This window comes from Drosophila sulfurigaster, chromosome 3 (assembly GCF_023558435.1).
Source record: "Drosophila sulfurigaster albostrigata strain 15112-1811.04 chromosome 3, ASM2355843v2, whole genome shotgun sequence".
Taxonomy (NCBI): domain Eukaryota; kingdom Metazoa; phylum Arthropoda; class Insecta; order Diptera; family Drosophilidae; genus Drosophila; species Drosophila sulfurigaster.
The window spans coordinates 12,496,689-12,513,123 of NC_084883.1; the positions used below are offsets into that span (position 1 = coordinate 12,496,689).

Sequence of the window (16,435 nt, forward strand, 5' to 3'; positions counted from 1 at the left end):
AAAAAAAATATATATATATATATATATATCATATTTAAAAATACTAAAATATACTGAAGGTAGCGTTTGGTATATCTATATACTATATACTTTAAAATATACCATAATGTAAATCAAAGTAGCTTTTTCCATATAAAATATTTCTTGAATAACTTTCACATTTTTACTTATCCGATCAAAAATCTTGACTCTAGCTTTAAAATTAAGTTAACATAATTGTCACCATTAACACGCTTATTCAATCATAAAATTCAATATTGTGTAAACATATCCATGCAACTCTCAATTAGAGTATTAGCAGCTGTCTAAGCTTGCCTTGTGGTGCTGACTTTATCAATTTGGTCGTGCCACGCGGCGTATGAGTAATCATTTTATTGCACGACCCCAAAAACATTACAAGCATTTAAGCATGTGTTGTGCGTGTGTATGCGTGAGGCAGCACATGCTGTTTATAGCTCACTGTAACGCCCTTTAATTTTACGCAAATTTGTCTGGCAAAATGAGAATGAAAATGAAAATGAATATGAATATGTGTGTATGTGTAATACACTCACTCACATTTCAAAGACGCAAAACATTGCGCTGCATTTTTGATGTTTGACCATTAATTCTGCTTATTTTTGGTGAGAATTTATGTGTGACATTGAATTTAATAACCCATATCAAATATGCAGCCAGCCAGCTGCTTCTGCCAACCTCTGTTGCTTCTACTGCACATGACTCTCTCTGACTGACTTTCTTTTGGGCCATAAAGTGGTACTAACCTTGTAACGAGTACTTGGCGCATACTGTTATTATATTTTTCTTCTTTTTTTTTTGATGTTGTATGGCATTTCTTTTGCACTCATCAACTATCTCTCATGTCGGAGGATTCTAAAATGCCCATATCTTTTTGCGCACTCTCGTAAACTCATTTCTCAACCGATTTTTCCCTTGTCAGCTATATATCATAGTCATAATTTGACGACGTTAGCGTTGGCAGCTTGTAAAATCTTAATGCTGAGTATGTGATATAATTTTTGATAAGCAAATACAGTATGAGTTAAAAAGTCAATGAGGAAGTTAGTATTTTGCCTGTTTATAAAAGGTGATCAAGTACTTATCCAGACTCTTACATATTAAATATATGTTTCGAATTTAAAATAAGAGAATTCGAAATGTCAATGGGGATTTTTCACTTGAAAGTTTTGAAACATTATAATCTATATATTTTGTGACAGTTCATAAAAGATTATACATAGATCAAAAATATATCTTGATTCTTAAATTATTTATACAATCTTGCCATTTTAAATACAGATGTCAATTAGGAAGTTAGTATTCCTGATATGATCCATACATATAATATTTTAAAAGTTGATAAAATATAATATCTAGAATAACATCTTATATAAATTCTTACATTTTTAATGTATTATAATTTAAAATTTAAATGAAAGTGAAGTAAAGAATTTAAAACAAACTAATATATCAAAGTATTGTGAGTTCAATATTTCTAAGTAGAATCCTAGGGAAACACTTAATAAAAATAGAGGTCTTCGCAAACTTCAGATCGATTAAAATACTTCAAGAAGTTGAACTGATGGGAAAGTTATACATCCGATGGGTTGCAGTAATCTCTTTCCCTCACAAAATAATAATACTTATTTAGCGAGTTCATAAAATATTGTATATAGATTCTGCATTTTTAAATTATTTTGTTGAAACTTGTAAACTTGAAGAGATATAAAAGGAGGAATTATTTTTTTAATATAAGTGAATTTGTTCTACACTTTTTTTACTATATCGTACACTAACTTTTTACATTGTTCTAAATGTGTTCCCATCTCTATCAAACTGTTTCTTCTTTTCCTCAAGCGCATTTGCGAAAATAGGTTTCCCACACACGCAGTCCAAAAAAAAGTGCGCAAACAACGGTGAACCGTAAAACCACGAAATGTCGCAGCTACAACTACAGTAACGAGTACTCATACACTCACACATACTCACATGCACTTGTGTAGTAGTGAATATGTAATTGCAGATAAATTACGCGACAGTTGACAAAGTTTTTGGGCATTTGAATAGAATTCTAGGTTTGAATTGACCCCACAGCGAGGCGCATGCGAATTGAGTGTGTGAATGAATAAGTAAATGAATGAATGACTGAGTGAGTGAGTAAATGAATAGTGATTGACAAACTGACTGATTGATGTACTGAGGCGAACCCCATCAAGGCGAACGAACGCTTTTGCGCAGCTCTCAAAATCAAATTCATTTATTATTTTTGCGCGTTGCCTGCCGCCGACAACTGATGACGTCGTCTGTAGTTGTTGTTGTAGTTGTAGTTGTAGCTGTAAAAGTATCTGTAGCTGTAGTCGAAACTAACTACAGCCGAAATTGTATCTGTAGCTGCAGAATCAACTGTATCTCTGTCTATATCTGTGGCATCAACTGTAGCTGTATCTCTGCAGCATCAACTGAGATATATGTAGATGTGTTTATACTATCTGTATCTGTATCTGTATCTGTCAATGCAAATGTAATCTGTATCTGTGTGCAACACGTGCGAAACTGGTCTGACAGCGCAACCAATTCATTTCATTCCACTTCCCCACTTCCATTTCCATTTCCATTGTGAATTTGAATTTCAACTCGATTCATTCAGTTGACAATTCGCACTCGCTGTGCTGATAGCGATTGAGCTGCTACCGCGAGCATTTATCGCCTCGCCAAGATGTGTCGTAAATCGCCCATTGCGCCACAGTGATAACACAAACACACTGAGCGAGAGCCACCTAAAGCTGTTGCCACCAGTCGCGACGCGTTCGTCGCCGAGTTCACAACTCAGACAGAAAACTCTTCCGTTTGCCATGGGCAAGACCTTTGTGGCACTGGGCATCGCCTGGCTGAGCGCTCTTTGCCTGTTGCCGGTGGCCACGCATTGCGACAGTGATTCGTACTACGAAAAGTATTATGCCGCACGCCGTTTCGTGCCCCTCAAACGCAACGCGCCACTCGCGTTCAACGTCACGCTCACCGTACTGCCTGAGGATCAACTCGCTGCCCACGAGCGTCCCGCTCTAGTCGGTAATCTGGCAGCTCTTGGCGAATGGCAGGCGAATCGTGCCGTACTCCTCAATCGCACCGAGTTGCACAACGTGTGGCAAGGAACGCTGCTGTTGCCGCAAAACAGCAGCGTCGAGTATCGTTACTTTGTCGGCGCCGTGGCGCGTTCGGGTGGCGTGCAAATCCGCCGCTGGGAGTCGCATGTGCATCCGCGCAGCTTCAACACCACAAAGTACGCGGTGAATCGCACCGACGTTCTCAGCATCATCGATGGCGAGCGGCAGTTGACACGCGGCTGGCTACAGAAAGCTGGCAGCATTGTGCAGCTCAAGGTGTTCCGCGAGGCTTTGCAGCTGGAAGAATCAACGCTGCCCGAGGACGCTCATCTGCGATTGCGAGTGCAGCCTGTGCATCCAGAGAATCTGTCGCCCATTCTCAGCTCTGCCACTGCCAATGTGGAGTACGTTCGTCTTGTCTACAGCGACAGCAAGTTGCGATCGCAGCCCGAGTTTGGCGTGCGCTACGATCAATCGAAGGATCTGCTCATGTTTCACATTGCAGTCGATCAGCTGTCGCAAGTCGCCTACCAACTGCAGATCTATGGCGAGCAGCAGGACACAGTGCGTCTCCTAGGCACAGCTCAACTGCAGCCGCAGGCTTTGGCAGGCAGCGAAGGTAACTTGACTTTGCCGCTGCTGTCGCCGCTGTGGCAACGCGTTGTGGGTGCTCTGCAACTGGAGTATTTGGTGGTGCAACCGATGGTCAATGGCAGCTCAGACTTTCGCACCAGCTTTGTGAACTATTGGCGCCACAACTGGACAGAGCTGGAGATCGGTCATCGGGGTCTGGGCAAGAGTTTGTCACTCACAGCCACAACAGCTGCGCCACTGATTGAGAACACGCTGGCCACGATGCAGGCGGCGGGACAATTGGGTGCCGACATGGTCGAGTTCGATGTGCAATTGACCAGCGATCTGGTGCCCATCATACATCATGATTACTCCATACGGGTGTGCATCGATTCGAAGACTCCCACGACTGCCAACGATCTGACCGAAGTGCTGATCAAGGACATCACGTACGAGCAGCTGAAGCAGCTGAAGACCTATCAGGTGGTTAACAACAAGATCATCGAGTATCCCGCCCACGACAATGTGGAGCAAGTGGAGCAACGACTCTTTCCCACACTCCAAGACTTCTTCAAGAACGTCAACCTAACTGTGGGCTTTGATATTGAGATCAAGTGGCCGCAACTCAAATTGAATGGAGTGTATGAGAGCGAGCAGACGATCGACAAAAATCTGTTTGTCGATCGCATATTGCAGGTGGTGGAACGTCATGGCTGTGGTCGGCTGAACATCATCAAGAGCTTCGATGCGGATCTGTGCACGCTGCTGCGCTTCAAGCAGAACATGTATCCAGTGCTGTTCCTCACCAGCAGCGTGGAGAATCCGTTTGTCGATCCACGCACTAGCACCGTGGAGCAGAGCATTAACTTTGCCCAGGCCTTCGATCTGGCGGGAATTGTGCCCAATGCGGTGTTCATCAAGGCTGATCCATCGCTGGTGCAACGCGCTAAGTCGCAAGTGCCGCTGATGCTACTCTGGGGATCGGACCTCAAGGATCGTACGTCGATCGATTGGTTCATTCAGCAGGGACCCAACGGCGTGGTCTACGATCGCATGGATCTTTGGCTGCCGGCGAACAAGACGAGCGCCTTTGAGGCGGAAGACGATCTGCCCGAGTTCTTTCAGCTGCAGTGTGCGTCCGCTGGCAAACAGCGGGTTCACAATGCGACCATCGAAAGCATCCTGAGTAATGTCAACTTGCTGTAGTTCACTCTGTAGATTTATTGAGAGCAATAAAAATGTGCACTAGAAACTAACGTCAATTTCCTCACTGCGCTTAGCTCGCTTCGGAGCAACTGAAAAGCTGTAAAAGGGATTTCCACATAATTGCTTTTTCCTCGCAGAAGTTTGCAAAGCGGAACGTGCATTGTTTCCCCATTGAGAAAGAGAAAGAGAAGGAAAAATTGAAAACACATTTAGTCCTGGCATGGAAAAAGTATCTTTTAAACAGCGGCGCAGTTTGCAAGCGTTTTACATTTGTTTTCGCTTTTTTAATAGTTGTTGTTGTTGTTGTTGCTGTTGTTGTCTTTGCGCTGAACTTGAATTTAAATGTTTAATGAAATCATTGCCATCAACGTGCTCAGTCGCTCACTCGCAGTCCCATTCGCTGTAATGTCATGTCATGTCAAAAGCGACAAGCCCCAGGCAAAGTGGTCAACGAAAGGCAACGCAGCTGCCCTGCGGTGCAACATATGCTGAAGCTGATGATGATGCAACTGCAACGGCAACGGCGACAATCACCCATGTCGGTCCCTCTTTGCATGGGGATTAATAGTTGTGCGCTTGAATTGGGATGTCACGGTGTCGTATACTTGTTGTGGGTATCCATGCATACGAACAACTTTCAGCTATTTGCTCATTTGCGTTTCTCACTTTGCTTTGCTAAATGGCAAATGAGAAAATTATACTTGTATAATAAATATATTGTACCTACTATACATCTACTAAATTATACTATATATTATATACAAAGAAAATCACTATGAATACATTAAGTATACGCGGCGCAATTGCGACGGCAATCAAATGCTAATTAAGTGCAACTTATTTATAATTAGGTTATGCGCTCGATTTAGAATATTTCTGCAGCCAATTATTCTACATCAATTTGTCTCAGTTGGCTATTGTTCTAGTTATAAAGTCATTAAGTAATAGACCTAAAGTCAGAAGCAGTTAAATAAATGAATATGAAAGCGATGTAACAAAAGCTTTGCTTAGCAGCTTGAAAATGGGCAATGAAGTCATCTTTACTCTTCTCATTTAATTTTCCTTTCCACTGTAAATAAATATTACATATATTTTTGTCGTGAAAAAAGAGTTTGAACTGTTAGTAAATATTAAGTATACGCTTGTTGCTCCCCGTGGGCTGTCATAAAGATATCGCCACATTTGTTGTTCTAATCGTATCGTCTGCCAAAGGGGCCATAAATCATTTAAATAAACGTGCGATTTTTTGTTTACTATCTGCATTTATTGATTTATAATGTTCAGCACATGTGAAAACACAAATAGAATTATTATTTCATCGACTTGTTTACAGCAATTTAAGTAGAAATTATTGCAGCGGAAATTTGTTTCATTTTTGACATTCAAAAGTCTTATGTTATGGGTTTTCCAAAATATATATCACTCAAACAATTCTTTACTATGTTGCTTACTGCTTACTGTTGTTAAGTTAATATGTCCAAATTGGCCTGTACTCTTCATACCCGCGACCCAAATTTAGAAGGGTAATATAACGATTTGCATGAAGAAGAAGAAAAGAATATTTTCAAAAGAATGTTTTTAATGAATATACCGATATGTTTTGGCAAAATTCAGAATTTCATGGTAGATTTTAAGTTTCTTTCTTGTTTTTTCTGCTCTTTATTAATGAATACTTCTAAATATTTAAATTTAAAGTAGAAAGACATGAAATAATAAAAAATAAATTGGAAAAGATCATAGAGAAGCCTTAAATCACTTAAAAAATATCTATCCAAAAGTCACGATTGATTCAGGAAGACCCTAAGAACTAGGACAATCTAAATTTGTGGTGGAAAAATTGAGTATCCTCCATTTAAAGACGTTAGCATAATAATTTTGGCTTGAATATATATGAATATGATGAAAATAATTTAAAAATATATTTATAAATACGAAATTAAATAGAATTAGTTTATTTGTACTGTATTTCATCAACCAAAATTAAATTGCAATACGCATTTTTGTTGTTACAGCGCCAGCTGATGGACGCTTACATCCGGCAGAAGCGCGCCTCGCCGGGAATGGTGCAGGCAAGTGACCTACAGATCAACCGGCCCATGTCCGGCATGCGAAGCAACAGCCGGGAGCTGCATGCGTACGATGGACCCATGCAGTTCATGGGCTCGACACAGAATCCGGATCAGATACTGAGCAACAACAGCGGCAGCGTTAACCTGTCGACCTCAGTCCACTCAAATCGCAACAATTCGAACAACTTGCGCAGCCTTAGCACCATCAATCAGGAAGGTAAGTTGCACTCACGCGTAGAGAGTTCAAAACTAGTTTTACTTAAAACTGCTCTTCATTTAGCCGACTTGATTGAGGAGATCTCGTCGCATGAGCTGGAGGATGAGGAGAGCAGCCCGGTGACAGTTGTTGAGCAGCCGCTGCCTCCGCTCAGTGCCAACTCGACACAATCGCAGCGCACTCGCTTGCGACAGCAAAGCTTCAGCGATACCTTGGATGAAGATGACTACGCTAATCGGAATATCTCGAATGTTGCCCCAGTGCGTCCGGCAGGCATCAGTTCGTCCTACAAAGACGATGGTGAGATGGAGGGCAGCAATGGAGCAGGCAATGGCAGCGGCAGTGTTGGGGGAAGCGGCGAGTCCGAGGGAGATGTCATTGGCAACATTGATCAGTTCGTTATGCAACCGGCGCCGCAGGGAGTGCTCTACAAGTGCCGCATTACACGCGATCGCAAGGGCATGGATCGGGGTCTATTTCCTATCTATTATCTGCACCTGGAGCGCGACTATGGCAAGAAGATCTTTCTGCTAGGTGGTAAGTTTAACAATTCAAGTACACTACTTACAACGTTTTTGTACACACTAAAAAAGGTTCATAAATCAAGAACAAATTATTGAATCATTATGTTCTGATATCCAAACTGAATTCAGAAGAAAAATGCTTAAATCATGATCGAAATTCTACATTATTTCTAAATTCTAGACTCTTAAAATACAATAATATATTCTTATTTCATGAATGGAAAAATTTCAAGAATTGAACCGAGAAAGCAAAATCTAAATCAAGACTTAAAATTAGGTAGCACATTTTTTAAATAAGATTGTTATTAACTTAAATAGTTTGAAGAAGCAAATATATTCTTATTTCAATATCAAACGTTCATAAATTTAGATTGTTTTTAATATCCTGTGTTTAGAAAGTTATTTCTTTCTATGAAGATTAAAAGATTATTTAAGAAAGATTTTAATATTGACATAAAATGTTATTCAATCGTGAATTGGAAATCTAAAATTTAAACCCTGCTTCAAGAATTTTTTCAATTTGAAGTTCTTCTATCAATAATTATATTCTTGTTTCTAGAACGTCGTTCTTTTTTTCTGTTTATTAATAATAATTTCATTTCTAGGACGCAAGCGTAAGAAGAGCAAAACATCCAACTACATCGTCAGCTGCGATCCCACCGATCTGTCGCGCAATGCGGATGGTTTCTGCGGCAAGCTGCGTTCCAATGTGTTTGGCACCTCGTTCACAGTGTTTGACAATGGCAACAAGGAAAGCACAGAGAGTCCTCGTCTCGATCTGGCAGTAATCATCTATGTAAGTCAATTGGTTTTAGCATTTGTCTATTTATTATTAATGATATATTTTGTTATTATAGGACACCAATATACTTGGCTTCAAGGGACCACGCAACATGACTGTGATACTGCCAGGCATGACGGAGGATGATCAACGCGTCAAGATTAGCTCAGCGGATCCCAAGCAGCAAGGCATACTCGACTTGTGGAAAATGAAGGTTACTTTCACTCACTTAATTCCATAATACTGCTTACTAACTAATCTTCTTCTCACTTAGAACATGGACAACATTGTGGAGCTGCACAACAAGACGCCAGTCTGGAACGATGAAACTCAATCGTATGTGCTCAATTTTCACGGTCGTGTCACGCAGGCATCGGTGAAGAACTTTCAGCTGGTGCACGACTCCGATCCAGAGTATATAGTCATGCAGTTTGGTCGCACCTCCGAGGATGTGTTTACCATGGATTATCGCTATCCTTTGTGCGCCATGCAAGCCTTTGCCATAGCTCTGAGCAGCTTCGATGGCAAGATTGCCTGCGAGTGAAGACGAGCACACACAAATTGTCCTGAATGCAAGGACTTTTCGCAGCACTTGCGATTGCCTTATTTATACTCACTCATTGTTTCAAGTAAATATCTGGAATAAAAGCAACTTTAATGTTCTTCTGGCATTTAAGAGTCACCCTTCGACTCCATCGAGAACTTCAGCCAGTTGCATATATCTTAAATATCTGTATATCTGTCAATTCACAACTCGAATTATATCTACGTAAATCCTGATATTCTCAGTAATCTCCCTCTCTAAATGTTTCACTGCTCAAACGTCAAGTGTATGTAGTATACCTAAAGATCTGTATTTAGCTATTCCACAAATCTAGTCACCCGGCCTGGTAGATAACAAACCAAATATAATATATATATGTATATGTTTAGAGAAGTACATATATAGTAAAATTTATGAGATATTGTATATTGACGGCTAACTTCATTGTACCATTTATGCAAAATAAAAATGTGCTCACCGATTTTGTAAAACGGGAAATAATGAAAGAAATCAAAATAATGCAAAATGCAAGAGAATTTTATAATTTGAATACAGCTGGCGAGCGAAACGAATATACAAAAAAATATATATATATATATACTCGTAAGCAACTATTTATATTTATATGTATTGATGTGTATCATAAACGATTACTATTAGTCCATAAGAGAGCATTACTATTTGTGCCGAGCTCTTCTTACAATTAAGTCAGAATCTTACGTAGCATATAATTATTTTTCAACATATATTTATGTATGTATTACGAATTAAGAAATTGTCAATAAAAATCAATACAAATCGAAATGCTATTATAAATAAATGGAATTTATTTAACGTAATATAAATTATCTTTTATTAATTCGAAGTAAAAACGAGCAGAAAGCTACAGTCGACTCGACTGTGAGGTAACCGAAGACAGCGCGGTATTATTCTTGAAATATACCGAATTAATGTACCGCAAAAATACTAAAATAAGCCAAAGGCTTTATTTGGTATAGTACTTTATGTCCAGCCAAAAGTATTTCTTTATGACTTTTGCAATTTTTATCTGATTCCAACCAAATTTCCAAGAATTTCGAATAATTATTCGATCTTTATTGATTTCCGGTGGCGGAAGTGAGCGTGTCAAAAATTTGAAGCGAAAAGAAATTTATTTCTATTTTAAAAGGATTTCAATCTAGAAACAAAACTACAACTTTGGAATGTTCGGCATCAAATTTGCAATGAATTTAAAATCAATCATATATTACTTATCAATATCCCATCAATTTAAAGTTAATAACAGCTTTTCACCATTAAGTACATTTAGTTTTATTTAATGCCATTAAGTACAATTTCATTTGTATACAATAAATGCAGTATTTCGGCGTACGTCATTTGCTTAAAAACAACAATTGAAGATTATTTACAAAACAAGGTTCAGGTTGAGATTACGTAGTTTGTTACCAGCTAGTATTTCGTTATTAAAAACACGACCATTTCATTGGGATGATCAAATTAAAAAATGTCACTACTACTGCAAAATAATCACGATCTCACATTTACAAGGGCTTAGAGCAAGTGTTGCTATGATCGCGTTCGAGCTTTGTGCATGCCCCGACTATCTGGAAGCTTGTATTCGAGTGGATCGTAGTCCTCGTAGGCCAACTGCCGCTCAGGCGATGTATCAGGTAACTTGTTGATTTTCTGCAGGCGTGCAATGACAATCTGCAGATGCCGTCCGATGTAATCCTCGCCAGGTGCGAGACGCTGCGCGTATTGCAGGCATGCTGCCGCCTTGGCCAGCCATTTGCGCTCGACGAAGACCACACAGAGATTGTGCAGACCCTGAGTGTTGTGTGGCTCGTTCCGCAGTATGCTGCGATAGCATTTCTCGGCTGCATCCAGATCCTTCATGTGATTGATGTAGATGTCACCCAGCAAGATCAGACCCTTCACATGCGTCGGATGGTGGCGTATCAATTGATTCAGAAACGGCACTGCATCCAATGGTCGCTTCGTATCTGCCAGCAACAGCGCTAAGTTGAAGAGCGCGCTGCGAAAGTCCGATTTGAGGTGAATGGCGCGCTTAAAGAATTGCTCAGCCTCGTCAACGCTGGACTCATCCATGGCCAGCATGCCCAGATTGAAGTATACCTTCTCGTTGTTGTCATCCCTTGCCAGCACCTGATAGAGACGTTTACGAGACAGTTGACGCGCCTCCTCGCCACCCAGCTCCTGTAGCAGAATGGCCGAATTAAGCAGCGCCTGTTCGTGCTCTGGAAACAGTTCGATGGCCTTGTTGAAGTAGACGTGCGCCTGCTGGCTCTTGCCCTGTTCCAGAAACACGACTCCCAAATTGTAATAGATGTCGGCATTTTCGCTGTCATAGAGCAGCGCCTGCTCGTAAACTTCTTGCGCCTGAGCTGTGCGATTCAGCTTCATTAGTATATCACCGCGATTGATGTAGGCCTGTTAGGGATGAAACCAAATAAGTTTAGAATACTTTAAAGCAGCGGTCTCAACTCACCTGCACATAATCACTGCGCATGCTGATGGCCTGACGATACAGATGATCCGCCTCCTCCAGCCGTGTTTGGTTCTTGGCAATCAGATTGGCGAGATTGATAAATACATTCAAGTGATTGGGAGCAATGCGTGCATGATAGCTAACGCCAGGCTTGGCCTGCGGAAACAAAGCCTTGGCACGCACATACGCCTGCTCAGCCTCCGCATAGCGTTTCAGATTGTTGAAGGTGCGACCCACATTGATGTGAGCGCCAATATCATCCGCCTGTATGCGCACAGCCTGCTGGAAATACAGCAGCGCCTCCTCGTACTGTGCCTCGTTCTCCAGCGCGTGTCCCACGTTGTTGTAGAGCTTGGCATTGCGTTGATTCACATGCACACCGGACATGAACAGCGAGTACTCGCTGCGCCAGTCCCAGTTGCGTTGCTGCGTCTTCAACGCATGCGACACCAGCAAAGCAACCAGCGCCAACTGTGCCACACGACGTCCACTTCGGCTCCAACGCGACTGCAGCTGCTGAAAGCCATAGGCAACCAGCAGACAATAGCCCATCGAGGGCATGTAGAGAATTCGCTCCGCTACGACAAAGCCCACGGGAAAGAATAGATTCGAGGCGGGCAAAAAGGGAAGCACCAGCCAGCCGAGGCACATGAGTAGTATGCGCGACTGCGGCAGATTGCGTGAGCAACACGCTTTCGCTGTGAGTGCAGCAAGTCCCAGAAAGGTGCACAACGTGGCCACGTTTCGCGCATCCGCAAATCCCTCCAGCAGCGGTACAGTGCCTGCAAGATAAATACAATTAATATGAGACTATAAACAGTTATGAATTGCAGTCTTACCCATGGTCCAATCACAGCAGAGCAACGATGGACACAACAGCAGCCAAGAGTTCAGATAGATGAGATAGCCATAGGTGAGCTGGCGTATGGGAGTGGGAGCTGATGAGGCGGGATTGTCGAAGCGCGTAAAGATGGGCAGCTGAGAGCCCATCACGTAGACACGTCCCACGAGCAGCGCCACTGTCACACTGGCCAAGAAGGCCAAGCGCTTCCATAGCGTTGACGACCAGCGTCTGCTTGGGCTGCCTGCGGATGGCGACGAATTCTTCGCAGATGGTTGCTCTTCGAACAGACGCAGCACAAAGTTGCACAGATGCAGCGGTCGCAGTTGTTGCACTACAAACAGCTCGTAGACAGCACAGATACCGGCAACCGTGATGCCCTGCTCCTTGCACAGCATTGAGGCCAGCAGGCAACTGGCAAAGCACAGACACAGTGTTGGCCACTTCGTGCGACGTGCGGCACTCGTTGCATGCGCATAGCTGAGAAAGGCGCCTAGGTAGCAGATGGAAGAGAGCAATTCAGCACGACCAACGACGCCAGTAACGGCCTCGGTGTGCACCGGGTGTGTGGCAAATAGGAGCGAGGCCACAAAGGCGCATGTGTTGAGCGAGCTGCTCGATAGGGTTGAGTGTGGTGCTGTTGTCGCCTCGTCACTGGGTTGCAGTGCAACGCATTGGCGCAGCAAAAGGCGGCAGACACGACGCCACAGCAAACAGACAGCGATGTGCAGCAGCAGGTTGACGAAATGATAGCCGAACGGCTCCAGAGCATGCAGCAAGTAGTTGAAACGGAATGTGAGCACTGTCAGAGGCCGATACGATTTGTGTGACTGCTCCTTACGCATAGGCGTACCCCAGAAATCGTTGAGGAACACATTCTTCAGCGGTGTGCTCGGTCGCAGATCCTTGTTGTCTCTAATCGCGCTAATATCGTCAAAGACCAAACCGCACTGCGTGCTGTTGTAATAGCACACGATGCACGCAATGCAAATGCTTAGAAATTCGAGCAAATTGCGCTTGGAGCTGCTGCATTTCTCTGTTGTGTTATTGCCACTGCCACCACATCGGGCCCTCTTAGTGCTGCTGTTGCTCCCAGTCCGCTCTCTTGCTGTTGTTATTGCTGTTGCATGTTGTTGATGTAACTGCTGCTGCTGCTGCTGCTGCTGTTGTTGTTGTTGGTTGGGGTTCGTTGACATGGTTAACTCTTGCGCGCGGTGTCTCTATTTCTGCCACTGACTCTGTCTCTGCCTCTGCCCTTCCCGTTACTTGCTGCGCTTTCCAGTCCGTGCAGCGCTTCAATTCATGTATCCATAATTACTTCACGAGACCAAAATTGGAATGTTGTAAGCCAGCTGCCAAAGTTTGCTATGAATGTGTGTGAGTGTTTGTGTCCTTAAAGCGTATGAGAAAGCTTCTACATTGTCTGCAAAAAATATAAATATAAAAACAATTGATTATTGAAGTTAACAAAATTAAGTATTTGTTAAGAGTTATTAGTTATTCCTAAACTATCATATTTTATTGGTACTCTAGTTTTTTAAATGTATTATTACTATACGATATGTTCACCTATAAAAAAGAAATTGTTATATACTATTAGTACTCTAGTTCCTTAAATGTCTTGTTTCTAAATAAACTTAATAAATAAGTGTCAAACTTTTCACAAACTACTTACCACACTTGCCACACTTACAGCAAGTTGCAACTAAGTGCTTACAATGTTTTCCCTTTTTTTCTTTTTCAGCAACAATATTTTACTTGAATTTTCTTTCGACTGCTGTATGGCAAAGAACCCGGAAAAAATCAATTAATGCGCAACAAAGTAACTTCGTCCCGGTTACTGTCCTCAATACCAAACACCGACTGCAAACAGCAACGTCCCGAAGTTAACAAAGTTGTAACTGGCGCAGCAGCAACGTCGAAGTCGACGTCGATTGCGACGTCAGCAGCAACAGAGAGGCAGCAGCGACTGCCGGCAAAACTTGCACAGAGAGAAAATTACAGTGTGAAGAAGTCAAGTAAATGAGAAAAAATGTATTACTGGGCGAGGCCAGGAAAGGTCACAGCAGGGCAGGACATGCAGTTGGAGTTCATCGGTATGCGGATGTGTGGATGCAACATTTCCAGCAGAAGCAGCGACAACAATGTTGCACTCAATGTCATCGATTTTGTGGCAACGGCAGCAGGCAGTCAAAACAAAACACCACCAAAGTAAACGTAATCGCAAACGTCGCGCAAAGTAGAGAGAGCGAGTGAGAGAAACAGTTAAGCAAACAAAGAGGGCGAGAGCGAATACACTCACGCATAAACAGTGTTGTGAGAGCAACTTTGTTGCACGACCGACATAATTTGCACGAAGGACGACGAATTGTATATGGACGGGGCACGTGTGTCGTGTGCCGGCAACACAAGGAAAAGCTTGTTGATTTTTCCCGCCTTTTGCGGCGCATGCTCAACTCGAATCCTTGCACTTTCGTTTTTTGGTGACAACAACAGCACAAACACACTCATACACACACAGCAATATGGGCGCTCTCACGCGCCGCTCTTTCCAAAGTGTTTTTGTAAAATTACTTTGACCGAGATCCCTGCAACTTCGTCAAGGAAGCTGCTGCTTGCTGGTAGAACATTGCTATCAGCCACCCCTGATTTATGCCGCGCGTGTTCTCTTTCCACACATGTACATTTTTGCGACGCCATTACATCGCAACTACAACAACAATGAAACCAAAAACAAACCTATAAATGTTGTACATAACACGCAAAGTTTGCATACTTTGTTGCAAATTATTGCAGTCTGTTACTACAATGTTGTCATTGAGTTCTAAATCACTTTTTACATTCACTTTAACTTTGAACTTTGCTTACCGCATTAAATCCGCAAGTTATGGAGGTAGTTACAGCTAAATTAAATAAAGTTACATTTTAACACAAAATCAAACTCGGCTTTGGCCAATTTGTCTTTCCTATCAGCGTGACCACATCTTATGTCGTAAAATATACCAAGATAAAAATAACCACATTAGTTACCAGCTGGTTACACTTACATTGCTGCCAGACAATAATTGAGAATTGGCGCAACCTTTTAATAGAACGAATTTATTATTAAATACAAAATCAAATAATATCTTTATAATAAAAATGTGTTTTTAAAAAACAATTCTTATTAAAAGAAAAAAACTGTTAAATACAATCATTTTGGTAACATTCATGCTTGGAAATCGATATGTACAACTACTTATCGAATATTGAAACTTTACCGATACCGGCATTTTAAGCAATATGACCATTCTATAGTTTTTCAGTATATTTCCCCATTCAACTTGCAGCCACTCTTGTAGAAAGCAGCGTTTTGCAGAGAAATATTTTCGTTTTGGTAAATTGGTAGAAAAAAATAATTTACCGCACTTAAATAGCAAACAACAAAGCTATGTCAACCGAGGACTTCTATTTGCGCTACTATGTGGGCCACAAAGGCAAGTTTGGACACGAGTTTCTGGAGTTTGAGTTCCGACCAGATGGCAAACTGCGGTACGCCAACAATTCCAACTATAAAAACGACACCATGATCCGCAAAGAAGCATTTGTGCACCAGTCAGTGATGGAGGAGCTGAAACGCATTATTATCGACTCTGAAATAATGCAGGAAGATGATCTGCCTTGGCCGCCACCAGATCGCGTCGGTCGCCAGGTGAGTAATATAGCTTTCAATACAGTTAACGATTCCTATTAACCGTCTTGCATGATTTGTAACATTTTAGGAGTTGGAGATTGTCATTGGTGATGAGCACATTTCGTTTACTACGTCAAAGACCGGCTCATTAGTGGATGTTAACCGTTCAAAAGATCCAGAAGGCCTGCGATGCTTCTATTATCTAGTGCAGGATCTCAAGTGCTTGGTCTTCTCACTCATCGGTCTGCACTTCAAGATTAAGCCCATATAATATCGAATAATTCACTGCTCCCCAAATGTATTCAACTCATTTTCTATAATAAACGCAAATATGTACATTAGCTGACTCATACAATTTTGTAATTCCATGATTTGTTAACTTGGCGAAGTTGTT

General features: G+C 41.9%; 4 protein-coding genes across 6 annotated transcripts in view; 3 read left to right on the forward strand and 1 right to left on the reverse strand.

The window, feature by feature from the left end:
• The window catches only part of LOC133843847 (protein king tubby), a 30,805-nt gene extending 20,975 nt beyond the window's left edge, over positions 1 to 9,830 (forward strand). Inside the window, exons 3-7 of one of the 2 annotated variants that reach the window (XM_062277585.1) lie at positions 6,896 to 7,169; positions 7,233 to 7,706; positions 8,299 to 8,489; positions 8,551 to 8,688; positions 8,749 to 9,828. In XM_062277585.1, coding sequence (XP_062133569.1) covers positions 6,896 to 7,169; positions 7,233 to 7,706; positions 8,299 to 8,489; positions 8,551 to 8,688; positions 8,749 to 9,018 — 1,347 coding nt within the window. In that variant the 3' untranslated portion in view covers positions 9,019 to 9,828. Of the gene's footprint in view, positions 1 to 6,895; positions 7,707 to 8,298; positions 8,490 to 8,550; positions 8,689 to 8,748 lie in introns of both variants that reach the window. The other variant, XM_062277583.1, reaches the window with a different exon arrangement.
• Positions 2,657 to 4,929, forward strand: LOC133842722 (glycerophosphocholine phosphodiesterase GPCPD1). Its single transcript, XM_062275930.1, has one exon. It carries the CDS (start codon positions 2,853 to 2,855, stop codon positions 4,881 to 4,883), a length of 2,031 nt encoding a protein of 676 aa, XP_062131914.1. The 5' UTR covers positions 2,657 to 2,852; the 3' UTR covers positions 4,884 to 4,929.
• A 483-nt stretch (positions 9,831 to 10,313) lies between the features above and the next one.
• On the reverse strand, positions 10,314 to 15,382 carry LOC133846013 (protein O-mannosyl-transferase Tmtc3). 2 transcript variants are annotated; one of them, XM_062280711.1, is made up of 4 exons: positions 15,237 to 15,382; positions 12,367 to 13,791; positions 11,528 to 12,309; positions 10,314 to 11,469 (listed from the first exon to the last, which is right to left on the reverse strand). In XM_062280711.1, exons 2-4 carry the CDS (start codon positions 13,562 to 13,564, stop codon positions 10,585 to 10,587), a joined length of 2,865 nt encoding a protein of 954 aa, XP_062136695.1. In that variant the 5' UTR covers positions 13,565 to 13,791; positions 15,237 to 15,382; the 3' UTR covers positions 10,314 to 10,584. The 2 variants fall into 2 exon arrangements, with proteins under 2 accessions (XP_062136695.1, XP_062136696.1); XM_062280712.1 differs by lacking the exon at positions 15,237 to 15,382 and adding an exon at positions 14,044 to 14,062.
• Positions 15,383 to 15,671: 289 nt separating this feature from the next.
• On the forward strand, positions 15,672 to 16,404 carry LOC133846016 (protein mago nashi). Its single transcript, XM_062280716.1, has 2 exons — positions 15,672 to 16,059; positions 16,130 to 16,404. Exons 1-2 carry the CDS (start codon positions 15,799 to 15,801, stop codon positions 16,310 to 16,312), a joined length of 444 nt encoding a protein of 147 aa, XP_062136700.1. The 5' UTR covers positions 15,672 to 15,798; the 3' UTR covers positions 16,313 to 16,404.
• Positions 16,405 to 16,435: the final 31 nt, after the last annotated feature.

Excerpts from the sequence above, each read along its gene's own strand:
- LOC133846016 (XM_062280716.1), top strand. The coding sequence starts at position 15,799 with ATGTCAACCGAGGACTTCTATTTGCGCTACTATGTGGGCCACAAAGGC. Across the intron at positions 16,060-16,129 it reads CAGATCGCGTCGGTCGCCAG|GAGTTGGAGATTGTCATTGG; the intron begins GTGAGTAATATA and ends GTAACATTTTAG.
- LOC133842722 (XM_062275930.1), top strand. The coding sequence starts at position 2,853 with ATGGGCAAGACCTTTGTGGCACTGGGCATCGCCTGGCTGAGCGCTCTT.
- LOC133846013 (XM_062280711.1), bottom strand. The coding sequence starts at position 13,564 with ATGTCAACGAACCCCAACCAACAACAACAACAGCAGCAGCAGCAGCAG. Across the intron at positions 12,310-12,366 it reads CTGCTGTGATTGGACCATGG|GCACTGTACCGCTGCTGGAG; the intron begins GTAAGACTGCAA and ends TTTATCTTGCAG. Across the intron at positions 11,470-11,527 it reads TGCGCAGTGATTATGTGCAG|GCCTACATCAATCGCGGTGA; the intron begins GTGAGTTGAGAC and ends CATCCCTAACAG.